General features: G+C 42.5%; 1 protein-coding gene across 4 annotated transcripts in view; it reads right to left on the bottom strand.

The window, feature by feature from the left end:
* Nucleotides 1-22,634, bottom strand: part of LOC141140472 (interferon-induced, double-stranded RNA-activated protein kinase-like) — a 391,078-nt gene that overhangs the window by 55,426 nt on the left and 313,018 nt on the right. For all 4 annotated transcript variants that reach the window (XM_073627695.1, XM_073627696.1, XM_073627698.1 and 1 more), the window contains exons 14-15: nt 18,760-18,940; nt 7,849-7,992 (exon numbers count right to left, since the gene is read on the bottom strand). In XM_073627695.1, coding sequence (XP_073483796.1) covers nt 7,849-7,992; nt 18,760-18,940 — 325 coding nt within the window. The remainder of the gene's footprint in view (nt 1-7,848; nt 7,993-18,759; nt 18,941-22,634) is intronic.

The raw sequence follows: 22,634 nt of genomic DNA, 5'->3' as shown, positions 1-22,634 counted from the left end.
CTGAACCTTCTTGTTCCAGGCCAACAGGATACTGTGTTGCAGTAGTCTTGAATGAAACTGAGCATAGGGAACTGCTTCGAATGAAGCTACCATCTTTCCCAGCAGCCTCATACAAAGGCGGACAGAAGGACCCTTTTTGGTCCTGACTACTAGAATCAGCTCTCTTAAGGCTGTGATCTTTGCCTGAGGTAAAAAATACTTTCTCTAGGCTTGTATTTATGACCAGACCCAAATACTCCAGTCTTCTTACTGGTTTTAAGAAAGACTTTTCTAGGTTGAGAATCCAACCTAGGCGTTTCAGGTAATTGACCGTGGTCATCAAGTTCCCGCTCAAACAGGCTACCGACCGGTCTATCAAGAGCAGGTCATCTAGGTATGCTATGACAGTTATACCTTGAGCCCTTAATCTGGTCAGAGGAGGAGCCAAGATCTTTGTAAACACTTGAGGTGCAGTGGCTAGCCCGAAAGGCAGAGCCACAAACTGAAAATGGCGCCCTTCTATTTCAAAGCGCAAGTACTTTTGATGAGCAGGAAAAATGGGTACATGCAGATACGTATCTCTGATGTCTATTGATGCCAGAAATTCTCCTCCCTGTAGGATGGAGACTACTGACCGAATTGATTCCATGCGAAAGGATCGAATCCTTAGGAATCGATTCAGATCCTTTAGATCCAGAATGGGTCTGACATCCCCGTTTGGTTTTTGTACCGTAAAAAGGTTGGAATAAAATCCCAATCCTTGATCTTTCGGGGGAACCACTATGATGGCTTTTTGCAACAATAGTCGCTCTAACGCTAGAAGGAGCAACTGCTTTTTCTCTGGATCTCTGGGGACATTTGAACTGAGGAAACGAGGAGAGGGGAATTCTTGGAACTCCAGTTTGTAACCTAGAGTTACCGTGGAGATTACCCATCTGTCCTGGAAATCCTCCTGCCAGAGCTTTGAGAACCGTAGCAGTCTTCCCCCCACCCGAGCGAGCGGGGAGCGCTCCTTCATAAAGAGGCTTTAGCGTCTTGTTTAGTAGGCTTCTTCCCCCAGGACTTCTTTTGTCCCTGGGGTCGACTCTGAAATTTATTTCTGGACCCTGACGGAGGAGGCCGTCGCGACTGCCTGGAGGCTGATGCTCCTGGCACTGGGGAAAGAGCCTGTTTGAAAGAGGGACGCTTACTCCTTTTCTTAACAGGTAAGAGAGTGCTTTTCCCACTAGAGATCTTTTGGATATAATTGTCCAAAACCTCTCCAAACAGCCTTGCACCATGAAATGGAAATCCAGCCAGAAGTTTCTTACATGGTGCTTCGGCTGACCAATTTTTCAACCATAAGTTTCTATGCATATGCACCAACCCAAGTGAAAGACGAGAGGTTTGGATGATAGAATCTCTGATGGCGTCAACAGCAAAACATAAGGCCGCTGGAAGGTTAGCCAACCCCTGGGCCTACTGTTCAGGTAGAACTTTAAGGACTTGCTTAACATGGTCTCTTAAGTATTGACAGACTCCGATCGCTGCCACTGCAGGTTGAGCTACTGAACCTGCTAAGGAGAAAATATCCTTCAACAGGGATTCCATTTTTTTATCAACAGGATCCCTGAGCATCTGAGCATTGTCTACAGGACAAGATAGACTTTTATTTACGGAGGAAATGCGGCGTCAACGGCTGGTATCCCCCACATCTTTATAAACTTTTCTTCCATAGGATAAAGTGTTGAAAACCTTTTAGGTGGAAAAAAACGTTTATATGGGTGATCCCATTCAAAATAAATGAACTTTTCTAGCAGATTATGAACAGGAAAAGCATGTGTTGTTTGAGGAGGCTTCAGTGACCCCAAAGAAGAAGAGGGTTCTTTAACTGACTCAGATACGGGTAACTTATATGTGGAGCGGACCAATCCAGCAAGGATCTGTAATAAGACCTTCTCATCCTGAGAAGCTGAAGAGGGCCCTTCTCCACTTGATTCCTCAGAGGAGGAATCATCAGTCCCATCCCGATCCTCTGAAAGGGATTCTTCTCCTTTTTCCCCAGAGTTCCTCTGCCTGAGGGTCCTGGGTAATAGAGGAAGACCTAGTGCGTTTTCTTCCACTGAGTGAAGATGCGATTAAGGCCATTAATCTTTCCTCTAGTCCATTAATGGTTGAGGAAAAAACCTCCTGCGTAATGTATACAGGGGCTGAAGTGCCAGAAGCAGATGCAGCCCTCGACCTCAATGGCTCTCCCTGGCCAGCCATCCCAGGTCCTTCATGGGGGTCCTCAGAGCCTGAGGGAGATCCCCTAGAGCCTCTGGTTTTTGGGGTATTTGTACCTCTTCTACCCATAGTGCAAAACAACAAGGTGGAGGTATCACACAAATGAAACACTGTCTGCTGAGAGATGTAGTCCAGCAACTTGCTACTGCTACCAATGCCCAGTCAAGTGTTTCTTAGTAAATGCTGCCTAGGAGAATGCCTGTGTCCCACCTTACATGCGACCGTCAGCTCTGTGTGCCTCCATAGGCTGTGTGCACCTGAAAAGTGTGCTTCTTATAGCCTGTGCAGCTGGCGATGTGGGTGTCTAAGCACGCCGGACGTCGCGCTTACGCTCTGCCCCCCCCCTCCTCTGACCACCCCCCTCGTTTTTTTCAAAAAAGGTGCGCTTTCCCGTGCGAGCCGACCCTCCGGGACAAGCATGGAGGGGAGGCTGGGGTGGAGGAGGAAGGAGTGAGGCCGGCAGGTGATGGGGTCTGCCACATGGTAATGGCGGCGGTGGCAGTGATAGTGCGGTATACTACCGCCTCACAGACCACTGTGGCCCCCCCCTAATCTTGGGGGGAATATCCCTGCAGGAAAAGCCCCCATCCCATCCTACCTGGAGCTCGGCTGGAGGAGCTGTGCAGCGTGAACACTGAGACAATCAAGCATGTGAAGGTATGTGCTCTTGGCAGCCCCCGGTGGTGACAACAGGCATAGCATACATTTACTTAAAGGAGAAACCTACTAGAATTAAAAAATTCTGTGGAATCTCCTTTACCTTATCCAGCTGCAGGGTTCTGTTATACAGACCCAATCTTCACCTCTCACGGTGGGCTGCGTTTGGAAAACCTTCAGAGACTGGGGCCCCCTATGGATAGGGGGATCCGCAGTTCTGGGCCTGTAAAGCACCTGGCCAAGAATAAGGCTAGAAAAACCAAATTCTGAAATGCGGGGTCCAGCTCTCTAAAAAGAGAAGCGTTACAGGTAAAACCTTGTTTCTTCGGACACGAGGCCCGGGTACCATCCAATTCGGCCTAAAAAGGACACTTTGAAATGGATCCGGTTCGCCTGGCTTGCCCCAGTATAGGATATAGGATATTCCCTTTGGAGCTCAGCACAGGACATCTTTACACGTCCAACACCTAAGACACTGGCGAAAAAACTGAGGTATCCCTGTAGGGGGAGGGATTATATAGGGGGTTGAACTTCCTGTTTAGGGTGTGCCAGTGTCCAATCACCTAGTGATACCCTATATAACCCATCAGTAATTACTGAGGCTCTGTGTCCCGTGATGTATGAGAAAGAAAATTACATATATATAATTAATGAGTAATAATTGAATCTGCCGCAGTTGAAATGATCCTATACCTGTCTAGGAAAAGATACATTTAAAAGAATAATGTAACTGCGCTGATTCCAACATTTACCAATGATATCTTACCACTACTACAATGTATAAACCCTATACCATAGCCTCACAGTATGTATACCTTATACACCAGTCTTACTTTAAAGTGCAAATGTGTCAATAAGGTGCCAAATTAAATTGTGAAAATTGTTTAAACATCAATATTATTTCAAATCCACTGTAAAGTGCAATGTGCCAATATTGTGCCAAGTATCAACATAAATACTATTATTTCCAAAGCTCATTTCCATTTGTCATATGTGTTCTGAAATTTTCCTGCATGCTTTGTGCTGGATCTTTTCACCAATTCATGTGCCACCACCAACTTATAAAATGGGCAATCAACAGAGCCTAAAAAGAGATTTGCCTTTGGTTCATCTGGGATAACCACTCCACTGTTCTGGCTTAGCTCCAGCTAGTTTACCGCTAGGTATTCCTCATTTCTCCATAGCAATAATGGTGTCCCATAAAAATTAAAAATCCATCATAGCGCAACATGTATGCATAAAATATTTATTTTGACTAAAAAAGTATGACAATAGGTAAAATGCAAACTCACACTTTAGGGTGCCTCAAAACAAGCACAGAGTCTGTCCAGCTATTTGTTTTGTGGGGATCTGTCACACCGCTCTGTCTCTCTAACCCGGTGTGCGTTCCAAGCCTCGGTTTGGTGTGGGTCCGTGAACAGGAAGTGACGTCCGTAATTACCCAGAAGCCTCTACGCATTTTGCATTCATACATGCATTATCAGTCCTGATGAGGCACATATGAATGCGAAATGCACAGAGGGCCCTTCCTGTTCCAACATGACTGCACACCAGTGCACAAAGCAAGGTCCATAAAGACATGGAAGAGAGAGTTTGGGGTTGAGGAACTTGACTGGCCTGCACAGAGTCTTGACCTCAACCTGATAAGAACACCTTTGGGATGAATTAGAGCAGAGACTGTGAGCCATGCCTTCTCGTTCACATGAGGGCCTGACCTCACAAATGCGCTCCTGGAAAAATGGCCAAACATTCCCATAGATACACTCCTAAACCTTGTGGACAGCCTTCCCACAAGAGTTAAAGCTGTTACAGCTGCAAAGGGTGGGTCAACTCAATATTGAACTCTACGGACTAAGACTTGGATGCCATTAAAGTTCATGTGCGTGTAAAAGCAGGCACCCCAATACTTTTGACAATATATTGTATGTATACATAACAAGTTAATTAACTGAAATAGGAACCACTGAAGCAATTATCACATATCAGTAACGCAATGCAATTTTTATCAGTACTTTTTAGAAAGATAGCAAATGGCATTCATTCCTCATTTAGAGAAGAAATTAACGTAGTAAGCCTGTTACAAAAAAACAAAAAAAAAGCAAACATCATTAAAACCACATGAACAACAAAACAAACGGACCAGCGCTCAATGGGTTGAAGAGTAAACATAGTCTCACAGCAGACAGTTGAACATGATCAGTCCTAGTTTATTCAGTAGTGCATGTAAAAGAACAATCCTGTTGTCAGAAAGGAAGGGATATGAGGTAGGTAAAAAAGAAATCAACAGCAGTAGTTTAAAAAAATATTCAAAAGGGAATAATTAATCAAACAAATATACACAGATGGGTTCCAGGCAAAATGTATTCTCTATTAACCTCTTGATAAACTATCACAGATGATCATAAAACTTTGTCAAAATTTTCGTAATACCCCTTAATAGCACAGATATGAAACTTTCTATCACAAAAAGCAGATGTAAATCACAATCTGCGTTCAATCCCCTATGAATTAGGGTGTCCAGGCGATAAATCCATTCCACTTCGTTTTTTAACCCCTTCCCGCCGACCGTACGCACATCTGCGTACTCGGCTTTCGGGGGTTATACCGGGATGATGCCCGCAGCTGCAGGCATCATCCCGGTACCGTTGTTTCAAGCGGGCGATCGGCTACCCGTATATAACAACCGATGCGGCTAAAAGCCGCTCGGCTGTTATACTGGAGGAGCGGGAGGGGACATCCCCCCCTCCCGCCGCTCTTATCGGGCCTCCCGTGCGATCGGGAGGCCCGGTGTCCAATCGTCTGCCTCTGGTGGCTGTGGGCGGGCTGGAACGAAGCTGTGGGCGGCTTCGTTCCAGCCTTCTCAATGTAAACGCGGAAGCGACGTCATGACGTCACTTCCCGTTTACTCGGCTGCCAATGGCGCCGAATTTAAAAAAATACACAGTATTCAGAATCGCCGTTTTCGGCGATCTGAATACTTTGAAGTGTAAAGGAGGGATGGGGGGTCTTTTAGACCCCCCCATCCCTCCATAAAGAGTACCTGTCACCACCTATTACTGTTACAAGGGATGTTTACATTCCTTGTGACAGCAATAAAAGTAAAAAAGAAAAATTTTTTTAAGTGTCCCCCGCCCCCACGCAGCGAAGAAAGGCCAGGTCTTCTCAGCCAACATGAGTGCCTGATCTCACAAATGCGCTTCTGGAAGAATGGTCAAACATTACCATGGACACACTCCTAAACCTTTTGAACAGCCTTCCCAGAAGAGCTGAAGCAGTTATAGCTACAAAGTATTGGCCAACTCAATATTGAATCCTACGGACTAAAACTGGGATGCCATTAAAGTTCATGTAAAGGCAGGCGACGCAATACTTTTGACAATATAGTGTATATGTCTGTGAAACATGCATGTTATTCAGATTATGTTCTAGCCTGAAGAAGGGCGTTTTGTACTTTGGCCGAAACTGTTGCTATTTGGAAAATATATATATATATATATATATATACACACACATACATATATACACACACACACACACACCACATATAAAACAATTAGACTCAAAGGGGTTGATTTACTATAACTGAACTGGAGAGTGCAAAATCCGTTGCAGCTCAGCATAGAAACCAACCAGCTTCCAGGATTTTTGTCAAAGCTTAAATGAACAAGCTGACGTTAGAAGCTGATTGGCTACCATGCACAGCTGCACCAGATTTTGCACTCTCTAGTTTTACTAAATCAACCCCAAAGTTATTTTTATTTGCCACTAATTCAACACGGTTTCCTCACAGTGATCAGAATACCCAGGTGCTATGAAAACAACCTAATGGGTCAATTTGGTTTGGAGCTTGTCCCTGTCCTTCCCATCTCCTAAGCCTCACTATTAGGCTTTAATTCTGAAGGGCAGACTAAGGCTGGCCATATACAGTTCGAATCTCAGCAAGTTTAGCAGGAACCGGCAGAGATTCGAACTGTGAATAGGCAGGCTGAAATGTACCAAGTTGATCGTTCAACTTGAATACAACCATCCTACGGGATTCTCTTCCGATTATCGCTAGTGGCTGCTATAGCTGCTAGTGATAATCACTGACTCTAGCTAACTTCTTTCCTGCAACCCATGGTCGCTTCGTGTAAGGCCGGCTTTACTGCTTTATCCCACTGCTGAGATACCTGTGTAAAGTTTGACATGCCAAGTGCTAGGCAAATTCCGGTCACCTGCACATGTCGTTCTAAAGGGCCTGATGACTATCACGGAGGTCTACATAATGGGGGGGGGGGGGGGGGGGGGGGGAGTGGTTGTGTTTTCAAACCTAAAGTGTCGGATTTTTCTTGGGCAGGGCGGCAGTGGAACAAGTCGGTGTGAAGAATGGGTACTGTAAGTACTGGTTCTGAATGTACTATATAATAATGTGAATTTGTTACTTTGCCCATTAAAGATACATTTCAGGTTCGCATGACCCACAAAGGTCTGAGAGCATCAAAGCCTGGGAACTGTTGGTTATTGGATGAGGTTCTCCAGCATGTTTACCAAGATCATTATCTTTTCTCATTAGTTATTTCCTTTCTTATATAATATCTGTAGTATTGTATTTATTGCTAAACTTTGGTATAAAATGGTACCTTTTTTTTTTTACCAGTGTTGAAAAAAATTCAACAACTGCCCATATGCCAAATAAAAAGAAGTTTATGTTCCATGCTACAATGTAAACCTAGGAATCAATTCCCTTCCTTGGGGATCCGCTATACTCTATTTGCATGCAGGAACAAAAAAAAAATGTTCTACCAGGTTTCCAGATATCTGTGGCCAGTCCTAAAGAATTGCATCATTATAGAACACTTGTCAGAAACTCTTCCACAAACAGGTCTCTGATTTGGATTAATTAGAGACATATAGGCATGTTAGGAATAAGGAACTGTGCTAGCTGCAGGCATACAATGATATGCTTACCTGTTCTGGAGCCATGTAACGTTTGGTTCCCCTTCCAGCAGTCCTGAGTAATCGTTCTCTCTCCATTTTTTCACTTATTGGTGTAACCAGACCAAAATCTGCTATCTTTACTACCATATCTTCTGCAAACAAAATATTTGGAGGCTGTAAACAGGAAGAGATAACTATTAATCTACACTGTAGACAATGCTATATACTATGCACCTCTAGGGGCCCACAGGCAATCTCCAAATCCTTCTGACAAAACAAGAGCAGTTGTAAAACTATAGTGTGTTTTTTTTTTTTTTTTACAGCAATTGAGCCAGACAAAAGAAAAGGTTTTTTAGATAAATGGGATCATGAATGCATGTTCAATTGTTCATATACAATCAGAAAAGACAGTTAAATCTAGTACGATTGTGCCAGTCAAATTTTCCTTTTAAAGGAAAACAGAGGTCATCACTTATCTTGGTATTCAATTTTCCAGTAAGCTAAATACTCTTTATGAGAAGAACTTCCTTTCTGAGCTGAAACACTTACAAGACCTACAAAAACGGGATGTCCCTACCCTATCCTGGTTTGGAAGGGCTTCTGCTCTGAAAATGACAGTTCTCCCCCGCATATGCTATAAGATGCAAACCGTACCAATATGCCTACCGTTAACTTTCTTTGCAGCCTAGAAGATGTGTAGATCTTTTCTTTGGGGATCCAAATTGGCGCGTATCAGATGGGTGAAATTAGTTTTACCCAAATCTAAAGGCGGAATTGGCCTCCCCGATATACTACGTTACTGCTGGCCAGTACATATGACTAGGGTCAGACTGGAGGATTCATGCCCACTACAAAGACTGGGTAGATCTTGAACGACTGATATCGGGCTATGACCTTCGCTTACTCCCTTGGTTCTCTAAAAAACCCACAAGTCCTCATCTCCACTCACACCCCCTCATTGGGGCAACTCTCCATGAATTCAATAGGGCCTGTAAAGTAAATGCGCTCTAAACCACGGAGTGCTCGATTACCCCTATAAGAGGAAACCCTGATTTTCCCCCAGGATTAGCCAAAACTTATCTAGCACAAGAATGGCAATATGCAGAGGTGCTTGAGAAGCATTTTTTTTATAGGGGCAAGTTTGTACGGCAACAAGACCTAGCAGTCTTGTTTAATACCAAATCCTTTCCCTTCTGGCCTTACAGGGCCAATCCTGGGCGGGTGCGCGGGGTGCTGTGCATCCGGGCGCCGCAGGAGGGGGGGGGGGGCGCTGAAGTGTCAGAGTGCTCCCCTCCCTCCTCTCCTTGTTCTGTGAAGTAGCGTCACTATGGGGAAGGCGGCCGCGGTGCAGTGAACACAAGTGGCCATGCTGTGACAAGGGGGAGGCTAGCTGCGGTATGTCAGCGTATCTCCCCCGCTCACCCCCCCCCTTCTCCTGTCAGAAGAGCGCGGCTCTCATCTTGTTATCTGCTCAGTTTGGTGCCCGATTTTCTTCCGTCCCCATTGGCCACAGTGGAGGGCCAATCAGAAGATGCTAGCAGTGCATCATGGGACATGAAGTCCTGGAAGATCTGCAAAGAAGTCTGTAAAGTGTAAAGGAACTACGGAAGGCTTCCTCTGCGCTGTGCCCAGTGATTGCAGGTATGTGCAGGGGGAGGGGCGGGTGAGTGAGCCTGTTACTTTATCAGTTGCCAGCAGCAGGACAGAATGTACACTGTGTACACTGCAGGCTGCTAAGAAGAACAGCCCAGGAATGAAGGGGGGAGGGGGAGAGTAAACGTACCTGAGCTCCTCACTGACTTCCCCCTGACTTTGCCACCCTTACCATTAATGTAGAAGGCTGAAAGGGGTGAGCAGTAAGTTGACACATAAGCAAGTCACGCAGCTGGTCCACCTGACACTCCCCCCTTACAGACAGTGGGGTTTAAGAAGTAAGTCACACACAGTATGCTATACCATCTCTGAAGACTTGAGGGAGAGCCAGAAGTAGGTTGGAATGGGGAGGGGGCAATATTTTTTGTACACTGGCCAGTGTGTTATCTCTGTGCCATGTGCATGGCACACTCCTGAGCACTGTCTGAAACACACACTTGAACCCTCTACTCCATGCATTCCTCAGCCCAGCAAAACAATCAGACCTCAGCCCAACACTCATACAATGCGCATTCCTGAACCCTCTGCTGTCTGTGAGTATTGCACTCCTGTGCCTTCTGCGCTAAACGCACTCCTGTGCTTTGTGCTCTGTGCAGTATGCGCTCCCTATCCCTATGCTCTATGTAACACGCACTCCTGTGCCCTGCAGCCTGTGCAATGCATACTCCTAAGCCCTGTGTGTTGCACACTCCTGAACCCTGTACTCTGTGCACTATGGGGGGTGAGTACCTGCACCTATTCTCTGAGAAGAAAAAAGTCCTGGGTTATGTGTCTCTGGCCAGCTCTTGTATCATGTCGGCAGTCTCTGACCAGCTCTTGTATCGGGTCTGCAATCTCTGACAATCTCCTGTACTAGGTCTGCAGTCTCTGATCATCTCTTGTATCATGTCTGCAGTCTCTGATCATCTCTTGTATCATGTCTGCAATCTTTGACCATCTCCTGTACTAGGTCTGCAGTCTCTGATCATCTCTTGTATCATGTTTGCAGTCTCTGACCGTCTCCTGTACTATGTCTGTGGTATGTCTAGGGGCTCTTTCTACTAGACTTTCTAACAGAAGCCCTCTCTGTGTCCATCAGGGAGACCCCCCCCCCCCTCCAGGTCCCATTAGTGTACTCTCTTCCTGTAATTTGTTTATTGTTAAGAGATCATGGGAGGGTCCCAGGGTAATGAAGACTCCTTAGGGGAACATCTCTGTGTTTGAGTTGTTGACATAGAAACATTTGTAATGGGGAGGAGTTAGTAAGATGACCACGCCCATGTGAGGGTACCAGAAATATTTCTACACCCAGGCGTCAGTGACCCTAGGATCGGTCCTGTGGCCTTACATCCAATTGAAACATTTTCTAGACGACCCTAAGAAAAGGATAGGCTTCACAAAAACACCCACCGTGTTCAAGTCCCTTTGCTCAGGCTCAGCTCACCAGAATCATGTGATCTCAACACTCTATGCCTCCATGTTTGGAGAGACTTACTCCCTGTTGCACTCGGACAATGCATTCTGGGGATCTGTGATGGACAGGCAATTAGAGGAGACGGATTGGGATCGCGTCCATTTGTTCATTCACAAGGGGTCTCTCAATGTAAACACAGGAAAATGGATATGAAATTAAAACAAGATGGTACAAAACACCGGAATTTCTTCATAGGATATTTCCGACAGTATCGGATCAATGCTGGAGATGTGAAAAGGAAGCAGGCACTTTCCTCCATGTGTGGTGGTCATGCACATTGATCCAGCCATATTTGAGGAAAGTACATGAGATGACAACTTCTATTTCTTCACTGCCTGTGGAGTTTATGCCTACGCAATATCTCCTTCATTTATCTAAAAAATACCCCAAAAGAAATACTTTAAGTCGGTAGCCATGCATTTGATCAACGCTGCTAGGATGTGCATTCCGGTACATTGGAGGTCCAAATCCCCCCCCAGTCAAAAACTGGGTACATCGTATTAACCGCATAGAGACAATGGAGGAGCTGATTCACACTTCACAGGATAGGGTATCTAGCTTTTCAGCTACCTGGGAGGCGTGGCTCACATTTAAGAAATCTCAACAATATCAAACACTGATACAGAGTAGTGACCGACTCTTGACTCAAGAGTATTGTCAGTGTGTCTGACGACTGACCCAACGACAGGATCAGTTAATTCTTCCTACCAGAGGTATCTGGTAGCTGTGGTTTAAACTGTGCGAAAACTGTGCTAAATGTAGACAGAGAGGGTAGCTGGTCTCCGCCCCCTCTCTGTCTGATAGCTTTTCTCTACATCTCTTTCCCCAAAAGCCCACTTTCCCCCCTCTCTCTTTCTTCTCCCCCCCCCGGAGTCTCTTCTCTTCCTCCTCTTTGTCTATCCCTTGTGCGCTGGACTAGCTCCCCCCTTCTATTTTTCTGCTCTCCCACTATTCTCTCCTGGAGTAATAAGGTAATATAACAACTAAGTAAAAAGAGGAATGGAACTGCCAACAATGAGCATGGACTTCACTGAGTCTAGCGAAATAACTAAATCTGGATTAGCTATTGTCTTCAAATATAATCGCTGGTCTTGGTAGACGTCCAAATAAACATCATCACAAAGGAGAATAGAACAAATTGCAGTGCCTAGTAATTTTTATACATGATCTGTTCTCCTCAGAAGATGCCGCATTTGTATTTAATTATCTTACCACATGACTATTGTATGATGTTTTTGCACTCTGTTTGTGCATATGTACTATGTATGCTGTTAAAAATGTACAATAATTTTTTTTTTTTTTTTTTCCAAAAGAAAGAAAAAAAGACAGTTAATGAATTTGTCAAGGAGTTCTAAGAGGGAATAAAGTCTCTATACCGATTCATAATTGATCCTTTTTATATTATTCATGTATATACATAACTGAAAACCAAGGCCAGATTTACTTAAATTATAACATGCATAAAATGTTTGCAATTCTAAACCCGATTAAATATAGGCCTGCAGGAACCAGCATGCCAACTATTTTGGTGCCGTTTTTCTAAACAAACACAAAAATACTTTATCTAAAATTTACTGTATGTACTTTGCAAAATATGCATAACCAAGGTAGACATTTGCCATATTGTTAAAGTGGATGTAAACCCAATTTTTATATTATATATACCGTATTTATCGGCGTATAACACGCGCCGGCGTATAACACGCACCCCAAGTTTAGGAGGGAATTTTAAGGAAAAAAACTTTTTGGAGGGAAGTTTAAGGAAAAAAAAACTTACATTTAAATGCCCATCAATGCAGCCTTTATCAGTGTTCATCTGCAGCCTTTCCCCAGTGTCCAGTGCAGCCTTGTCAGTGCAGCTTTGCCCCAGTGCAGCCTTGGCCCCAGTGCAGCCTTGGCCCCAGTGCAGCCTTGGCCCCAGTGCAGCCTTGGCCCCAGTGCAGCTTTGCCCCAGTGCAGCTTTGCCCCAGTGCAGCTTTGCCCCAGTGCAGCCTTGTCCCCAGTGGTCCGTGCAGCCTTGTCGCCGCCGACATACAAACGTTTAGTTTGTATTTTTAAACATGGCGCCGCGGAGTTCGGAGGGACTCGGGGGCGCTCGTTCAGCTGAACGAGCGCCGCCGAGGACACAGTGACTGGGCGGAGCCGAGATACACATATCCGAGGGTTCTCGGGTATTCTCGGCGCCGTTCACAGTCACGCCCAGTCCCTATGATGGACATAACAGAGGTCCAATGGCGGGACTGGGCGTGACTGTGAACGGCGCCGAGAAAAGCCGAGAACCCTCGGCTATGTGTATCTCGGCTCCGCCCAGTCACTGTGTCCTCGGCGGCGCTCGTTCAGCTGAACGAGCGCCCCCGAGTCCCTCCGAACTCCGCGGCGCCATGTTTAAAAATACAAGCTATGTGAATGTCGGCGGCGATCGCTCCGACAGATCACAAAATAGCGGGGATCGGCGTATAACATGCACCCACGATTTTCCCCTTATTTTAAGGGGAAAAAAAGTGCGTGTTATACGCCGATAAATACGGTATATATATATATATATATATATATATATATATATATATATATATATATATATATATATATATATATATATAATCATACTGTAGAGTATAGTATAGTAGAAGATTTCCTATCATTTGAGCCCAGTCTTGCCACACAGAGGTAATCCATCTCTGAGCAATCCTCTTATTGTTCAGTGAGATAAATCTTGACAAACTGAGAAAAACTTTGTCAAATACTCCCCCTTGCTGTTACTGACAGGTGATTTACATATCTCATGCACTAGCCTAGGAGACATGCAGTATTTTTTAATTCCCTTCCACTCCTTTCTTCAGCAGCTCTGCAAGGATTGGCTGTTCCACACCTCAGCATGATTTGGCATGCTGAAGTCATGTGGTTACTTTCCTGTCTTTTCACTGGATGTTAGAGATCATAGCAGAAGTTCAGTGTAAGAAATATACACAGGAGAAAATGCATATTGACAAGGGGAGTGTAGAGGTGGGCGGGGAGTCTACTGACATCACGACTCCACCCACCAAGCTCCAGACAACAGACCCACCCACAGAATATGCAATTTTTCGGCTCTCATAACAGACAGAGGGGAGACATTTGACAGGTAAAGATACGTACAGGAGGCATGTATATCCTTATAGATAACCCCTATGGCAGTAGTTTAGAAAGGATGACATTGGGTTTACATCCACTTTAAGTAATTACAATATGGCAAAACTGTGATTTTTGTATACTTTTGCTGATAAAAAAAAAACCCTGCTTTTGATTCCCCGTATACAGTGGTGTATTGCAGGGTAACGTGGAGAATATATACAAATGAAGTGAACTGAGGCAGTCAGACCACTTTTCATAATGCTTATTTTTCTCATTTTTTTATTTAATTCTTTTAATGCCATCAACAAAAAATGGAGAAGGATAAGGAAGTGTGCACACCAAATTTACAAGCCTCCTTTTGTGTCGTTCAGTTCACAACCTAATAAAAAAAATATACGAATAAGTGAAGTATGTGGCGCAGAAATGAATCAATAAGTATATAAATACTGAATAGAACCGCTCACACACCTGACAAGTAAGCGTGTAGAACAGAATAGGCAAGCGCAAGTGAAAATAAAAATAACAAATCTTCTCTACTCTTCTCTAGATCACTGGTAAAGTGCATCAATGCCACAGATTCCAAACAGCAATCTAAAATAACATCCAGTGTGTATAAATGGTGTGTCAAGTGAAAAAATATATATGACAATCCTAGTCTAATGTTAAAATGACATACAGTGGGGACAGAAAGTATTCAGACCCCCTTAAATTTTTCCCTCTGTTATATTGCAGCCATTTGCTAAAATCGTTTAAGTTCATTTTTTTTCCTCATTAATGTACACACAGCACCCCATATTGACAGAAAAACACAGAATTAGGCATCCGCGCTATAGCCTGAAAGACGGCTACAGCGCGGACTCCAATTGCTGGGAGGGCGTCCCTGGACGTCCTCCTGTTTACTTCCGCGTTGCGTGCTCCTGCGGGCGCGCATCGGGGAAGTTTTGTGCTGGCCGTGTCCCTCAGACACAGCCAGTCACAGATCGCCGTAAACGGCCAATGACAGCGGCTGTTTACAGTGCGATCGCTCTGCCAATGAGAGAGGATCTCATATGTAAACATATGAGATCCTCTCTCATCGCCGGCTCTCCCTCCTCACAGAGACAGCGTGTGAGGAGGGAGAGCGAACCGCTGCGGTGGTAAGTAAACAGAAAAAAAAAAAAAGTGTCAGCACTGTTATCTGTCCTGTCATCTGCCCCTGCCATCTGTCCCTACTGTCATGTTCCTACCATCTGTCCGCAGTGCCACGTATAAGTGCCATCTGTCATCAGTGTCACGTGTCATCAGTGCCACATATCAGTGCCATCTGGCATCAGTGCCACGTATCAGTGCCATCTGTCATCAGTGCCACGTATCAGTGCCATCTGTCATCAGTGCCACGTATTAGTGCCATCTGTCATCAGTGCCACGTATTAGTGCCATCTGTCATCAGTGCCACGTATTTGTGCCATCTGTCATCAGTGCCACATCAGTGTCAGTGCCATGTATCAGTGCCATCTGTCATCAGTGCCACATCAGTGCCACGTATCAGTGCCATTTGTCATCAGTGTCACGTCAGTGTCACATGTCATTGTCCTGGTTCTCCAGGGCCTTCAAAAGTGTAATAGGTAGTCAACAAATTAGATGTGTAATTTATGCTCCTAGAACACGTGATGGTGCTCCCTGCATGTTGGGACTCTGTATGTGGCCACGCTGTGAAAAAGTCCCACACGTGTGGTATTGTAATACTCAGGAGGAGTAGCAGAATGTATTTTGGGGTGTCATTTGTGGTATATACATGCCATGTGAGAGAAATAACCTATTACAATGACAATTTTGTGAGGGAAAAAAAAAAAAATTCATTTTGCAAAGAATTGTGGGAAAAAAATGACAACATCAAAAACCTCCCCATGCATCTAACTAAATACCTTGGAATGTCTACTTTCAAAAAAGGGGTCATTTGGGAGGTATTTGTACTTTCCTGACATGTTAGGGTCGCAAGAAATGAGATAGGCCACCAGTACGTCAGGTGTAATCAATTTTTTATGATTTGCACCACATCTTGTAGACTCTATAAGTTTCACAAAGACCAAATAATATCCACTAATTTGGGTTATTTTTACCAAAGATATGTAGCAGTATAAATTGTGGCCAAAAGTTATGAAGAAAAATTACTAATTTGCTAAATTTTATCACAGAAAATTTTCGGTCTTTTTTCATTTATAGCGCAAAAAATAAAAAACCCAGAGGTGATCAAATACCACCAAAATAAAGCTCTATTTGTATGAAAAAAAGGACAACAAATTCATTTGGGTACAGTATTGTATGACTGAGTAATTGTCATTCAAAGTGTGAGAGCGCTGAAAGCTGAAAATTGGTCTGGTCACGAGGGGGGTTTAAGTGCCCAGTTGTCAAGTGGTTAAAAAAGAAAAACTGAAATATCACATGGTCCTAAGTATTCAGACCCTTTGCTGGGACACTCATATATTTAACTCAGGTGCTGTCCATTTCTTCTGATCATCCTTGAGATGGTTCTACACCTTCATTTGAGTCCAGCTGTGTTTGATTATACTGATTGGACTTGATTAGGAAAGCCAAACACCTGTCTATATAAGACCTTACAGCTCACAGTTCATGTCAGAGCAAATGAGAATCATGAGGTCAAAGGAACTGCCTGAAGAGCTCAGAGACAGAATTGTGGCAAGGCACAGATCTGGCCAAGGTTACAAAAAAATTTCTGCTGCACTTAAGGTTCCTAAGAGTACAGTGGCCTCCATAATCCTTAAATGGAAGACGTTTGGGACGACCAGGACCCTTCCTAGAGCTGGTTGTCTGGCCAAACTGAGCTATCGGGGGAGAAGAGCCTTGCTGAGAGAGGTAAAGAAGAACCCAAAAGATCACTGTGGCTGAGCTCCAGAGATGCAGTCGGGAGATGGGAGAAAGTTGTAGAAAGTCAACCATCACTGCAGCCCTCCACCAGTCGGGGCTTTATGGCAGGGGGAGTCGTGTGGCGCACCACGGATATTATATATGTGATTGGAGGAATTTGACATCGATCGAAATTTGTTTTTGCACAATTTATTTTATTTATTTATTTTTTTTCTGGACACGGATTTAATTCATGAACTTATATATGTGAACTTATTCATGTTAGTGTTTATCACTTTTTGGACTTTTTTGTTTTTTTGAATTTCACCTTTTACACTCCAGGATAACAGTGGATTTATTCAGAAATGTTTATTTTTCACATTTCTTTTTTATGTATGTCATTTTATCAATAGATTAGGATTGTCATATATATTTTTTCACTTGATGCACCTTTTATACACACTGGATGTTATTTTAGATTGCTGTTTGGAATCTGTGACATTGATGCACTTTACCGGTGATCTAGAGAAGAGTAGAGAAGATTTGTTATATTTATTTTCACTTGCACTTGCCTATTCTGTTCTACACACTTGCTTGTCAGGTGTGTGAGTGGCTCTATTTAGTATTTATATACTTATTGATTCATTTCTGCACTTTAGTTAGCGTCACATACTTCACTTATTCGTATATTTTATTTGTGTGGGAACACTTTTATATGTTGCTAATTAATAGTCCTGTGAGCCTCCAGGTGGTTGACCAAATCAGGTCTCCAAAGTAGTGTATCTTACAAATGATCAGCTGCTAACATTACACGTCTCATATACCATGCAAGATAATCAAATCAAGTTATAAAACGCTGCGCTATCAAAATGATAAATATAAATATATAATTAATAAAGTGGCATTGTGCTCTCTCATGACATGTATAAAATGTCCAAAATACCATACATTAATGTGCAATAAACTTCAATAAATAAATGAATAAGAGTGCATCAATAAGCCTGTGAAAAATATATATAAATATTCCAAAATATTTGTGCAATATTTAAATAATAAATATTTCAAGAAAAAAATCATCCATGCGATTCAGTGTTGCATCCATGCAATGCAGTGCTGTATCTCTGTAATTCAGTGATAGTGCAATGTTCAAACAATATTAGATAAAAAATTCCAAAGAAATATCATCCATGCGATTCAGTGCTACATCTGTGTGATTAGGTGCTGTGTAGCTTAGTGCTATGATCAAATTAACAGTCCATAAACATTCCAAAATCATCCATGTGTTTCAGTGAACACAAACTAAAGTGCTGTGTGCTCATATAAGTGCTCCCCCCCCAGGTGATTGCGATTAAGCTTAGTCAAAATGCGCCTTAGAACCTCTATGGGTTCGGTATTGTATGCTGGATCCTGGATAGGTTACACTTGTGCCTCTGTTCCTCACAGCAGTCCAGTTTATACCTGCAGGCTCTCGCTCGCAAGCTGCCACATCTCTGCACTGCTCGCTCTCCTCACACCGTCCGCAGAATGCGCACCCCAAGGCCACAGCTAGCATTTTGGACATTTTATACATGTCACGAGAGAGCACAATACCACTTTATTAATCATATATTTATATTTATCATTTTGATAGAACAATTTTATATGTTAGCAGCTTCTCCCATCCTTTTATATCTTATTCTTATACAGTTTGGTTTTACGCATTAGTTCCCCCATTTCCTAATAAAAAAAATATGCCATTACTCTATTTCAAACTTTTAAAAAATGTACAACTTTATGTTTATATTACATTCATAACATACATACACAAGTTTATTCAGATTAATGTGTAAAGAAAGTTCAAGAACACTGCTTACAAGACCAATTTAAGAGCAATCACTTACTTTTAGGTCTCTGTGAATTAATTTTTTAGAATGAATGTACTCCACTCCATCCACTATTTGTTGGAAAATATCAAGACTCTTAAGCTTCTCAATTTTTTGCATCCTTTCAATCCAGTCTTCTAATGTTCCTTTTGCACACCATTCCATTTGTATGAACAGGCACTTTAGCTTCTGGTTCTGGCTACAACACAAAACAAAAGGTTTATGATTTCTTTGAACAATTTTAAAAGCCTTTGTTTTTTTCTTACTGGTCACATAACTACCGGGACCTGTAATGACACAGGGTCCAGTGGAAGGAAACACAAAGCACAGCAGGGAAATACAGCATCTGGTACCCCTAAAAGTGTTGGGTGTGGGAAATTTTTTAACAAGCTTTGCGCTGCAAGTTCGGGTGGAGTTTGGCAGCATAGGCAATGTGGGCAAGTATTAAGCTTTTGCTCAACAGTCGAACAACAGTTTTTTCTCAGTTTAAAATAGTTTGTGTTCACCAAGCAGGTCCAAACTAACTATTACCTTCACTAACAAATGCGCAGCTGTGAGTGCTGTGTAAACTGAATGTAGCATTAGCTACATACAGGATACAGCGCTGTGTTCCAGCAGTGAGATGGGTACTCTCCATCCCATTCACAGAACAAAATTTACTTGGGCTGAGTGATGCTTAGTGTTTCAGAGAAAGTTTTGTATTTTCTGAATCAATACAAGGCTTCCTCTAAGTGTTTGAGGTGGAGAAGCTGGCGGATGATGTAATGATCTCCACCTCCGCCAGCCAGAGGAAGCCTTGTACTGTACACAGCGCTGTATATTGTATGTAGCTGATGCCAAGTACAGTTTATAACATAGTACAATACTGCAACTATAAATCATATATGATATACAACCTGTGCAAAATTAAAGGAAAGGATCCATAAGCCCCACATAAAAAAGCAGACCCGTGTGTGTGTGAGGTGAAGTAAATGGCAGCCTCAGCCCAGATTCCAGCCAGGCCACGCCCCCAACACATTTCGTTCTGCCCATTGGAGCTTAGTCATGGGGATGGAAGCTCTGAGCCTAAGAGGGTGTTTATAAAAGCGTAATTGGCAGACATATGATGAAAATGGATGACAAAGGCGGACAAAATGCACAGGTGCATGAAGAAGCAAGTAAAAAGATCGGTCGAAAGCATCAAAATTGGAAAGTCTCTGCTCTGCAATGACAAAACCAGCAGAACCAATAATCTCAAAACCGCAAAAAAATGTAGCTGTTCATTTAAAGTGACCGATATAACTACCCACATAGGAAATGAAAAACATAAATGGGAAAATAGAAGTCAACCTATGTGTGTCAACCTAGGTGTACCAATGAAGTTTATTGAGAAAAACAAAAACAAAAAAAAAAATGTATATATATATATATATATATATATATATATATATATATATATATCTCACACACACAAAACAAAAATAATAATAGACACTCCCAAGCGACAGAAGTGATGGAAATATAGTGACGCTCGGTTCTCTCTTATATGCCATCAATAATCTTGGGAGAATCGGTCACCACCACGGTCAGATTGATCCATTCTTTCAACGGTTTGAACTCTAATGCCGCGCACACGCTCAGAATTTCCGACTACAAATGTTTGATGGGAGCTTGTTGTCGGATATTCCGACCGTGTGTAGGCTCCATCGGACATTTGCTGTCAGAATTTCCGACAACAAAAATTTGAGAGCTGGATCTCAAATTTTACGACAACAAAATCCGTTCTCGTAAATTCCAAGCGTGTGTAGACAATTCCGACGCACAAAATTCCACGCATGCTCTGAATCAAGTACGAGACGGAAACGCTCGGTCTGTTAAAACTAGCGTTCATAATGGAGATAGCACATTCGTCACGCTGCAAATTTTTAAATCTTTTAATGCAGCTCATTCTCTTCTTCTTTATAATGCTAGAATAATGAAGTTGTTTTGCTGACAATATTCACACAGAGTTCTGACAAACTGATGTCTTTATTTTTTTTAGTGATCTCCATAATATTTTTTGTCGTTTTGGGTGTCAAAGTTACCACAACACCATTATTATCTTGTATTTTTTAACCTCAAGGAGGTTGTTTGGTGTTGGTGTCCCTTGTTAATTTGACACTGTATTTTGGAAATGTACCTGCCTACTCACAAACTGTCCTTTTTTAAGTAAAACACATAGGCAAGTATTTGTGAAAAAAAAAAAAAAAAAGAGACATTTATTATGAGAAACAAAATGGAAGAGGTTTGGGACTTTGCGTGAGGCGTGCATAGACACGCGCCTCCATCCCTGTGGCATCGCCAAAATAAGGAAAATGTTTGGGAGTTTGTGTGAGGTGTGTTCTCAAAGATTGGTGCAGTGAACATACCCTCAGTGTGAATGCATTGATTCATAAACCAAGGGTAAATGCACATAATGAAGAGCACTTTATTAACCACTTCAATACAGGGCTTTTATACACCCTTCCTTCTCAGACCAATCTTTAGCTTTCAGCGCTCTCACACTTTGAATGACAATTACTCAATCATGCTACACTGTACCCAAACCAAATTTTTATCATTTTTTTCTCACAAACATAGCTTTCTTTTGGTGGTATTCAATCACCGCTGTTTTTTTTTTTTTTTTTGCAATATAAGCGAAAAAAGAGAAATTTTTGAAAAAAAAACAAAACACTTTTTTTAGTTTCTATTGTAAAATTTTGCAAATAAGTAATTTTTCTTCATAAATTTGGGCCAAAATGTATACTGCTACATATCTTTAGTAAAAATAACCCAAATTAGTGTATATTATTTGGTCTCTGTTAAAGTTATAGAGTCTACAAGCTATGGTGCAAATCATTGAAAAATGATCACATCTGATCACACCTGATGTACTGAAGGCCTATCTCATTTCTTGATGCCCTAACAAGCCGGGAAAGTACAAATACCCCCCAAATTACCCCTTTTTGGAAAGCAGACATTCCAAGGTATTTAAAAAGAGGCATGGTGAGTTTTTTGAAGTTGTAATTTTTTCCCACAATTCTTGGAAATTTTTTTTCTTTTTATGCACAAAATTATCATAATAACAAGTTATTTCTCTCACACAGCACATGCATAGTTGCAATGACACCCCAAAATACAGTCTGCTACTCCTCCTGAGTATAGTGATACCACGTGTGAGACTTTTACACAGCCTGGCCACATACAGAGGTCTAACGTCCAACTAGCACCGTCAGGCGTTTTACGAGCATAAATTGCACATCTCATTTGATGACAAATGAGAAAAAATGCAGCGCTAAAAAAATACTGAAAAGATAAGGTGTGATAAAACAATTAAGTGAGAAATGCTGTACTGAGCAGTAAAGCATATACTCAAACAACATAAAGTGTAATAAACACAGTATAAAGTGTCCGCTTATGGTGAATAAATAATTCCAAACTCAAATTAATAAGAGGAACTAATATAAACCAGTAAAAATAATGTAAAACTGAAAATTAAAGTCAATGGTGCACGGTGTGGATCTGTGACTATAAGTCAACAATCGATTACAGAGCTTCTGTAGCTGTAAATCAACATCACGATAAGGGACATCAAAGTGGAAACATCAGGAAGTAAGGTAGGGTGGGTACTCTTACCAGATGACGTGGACCCCACTGTCATACGACATGGAGTCAATGGTGCATAGAGCCAAACTTAGGCTGAGAAACGATATCCGGAACGGTGGAACCTCTGTCTCACTTCTCGACCTCTCTGGTGGAATGAAGAAACATCAGGAAGGACCGCCGATTGGATATCAGCCAATAGACCTCAAAGATGTATTCCAAGGAGAAACCGGGAACGAACTTGATCCAGACCCCATGATGGAAGTGGGCTACTGGAAAGCAGTTTCTTGTAT

The sequence above is a fragment of the Aquarana catesbeiana genome, linkage group LG04, assembly GCF_042186555.1.
Source record: "Aquarana catesbeiana isolate 2022-GZ linkage group LG04, ASM4218655v1, whole genome shotgun sequence".
NCBI classification, from domain to species: Eukaryota; Metazoa; Chordata; class Amphibia; order Anura; family Ranidae; genus Aquarana; species Aquarana catesbeiana.
The sequence above is the reverse complement of the archived record's forward strand: the minus strand, read 5'-3'. Positions and strand labels throughout refer to the sequence as shown.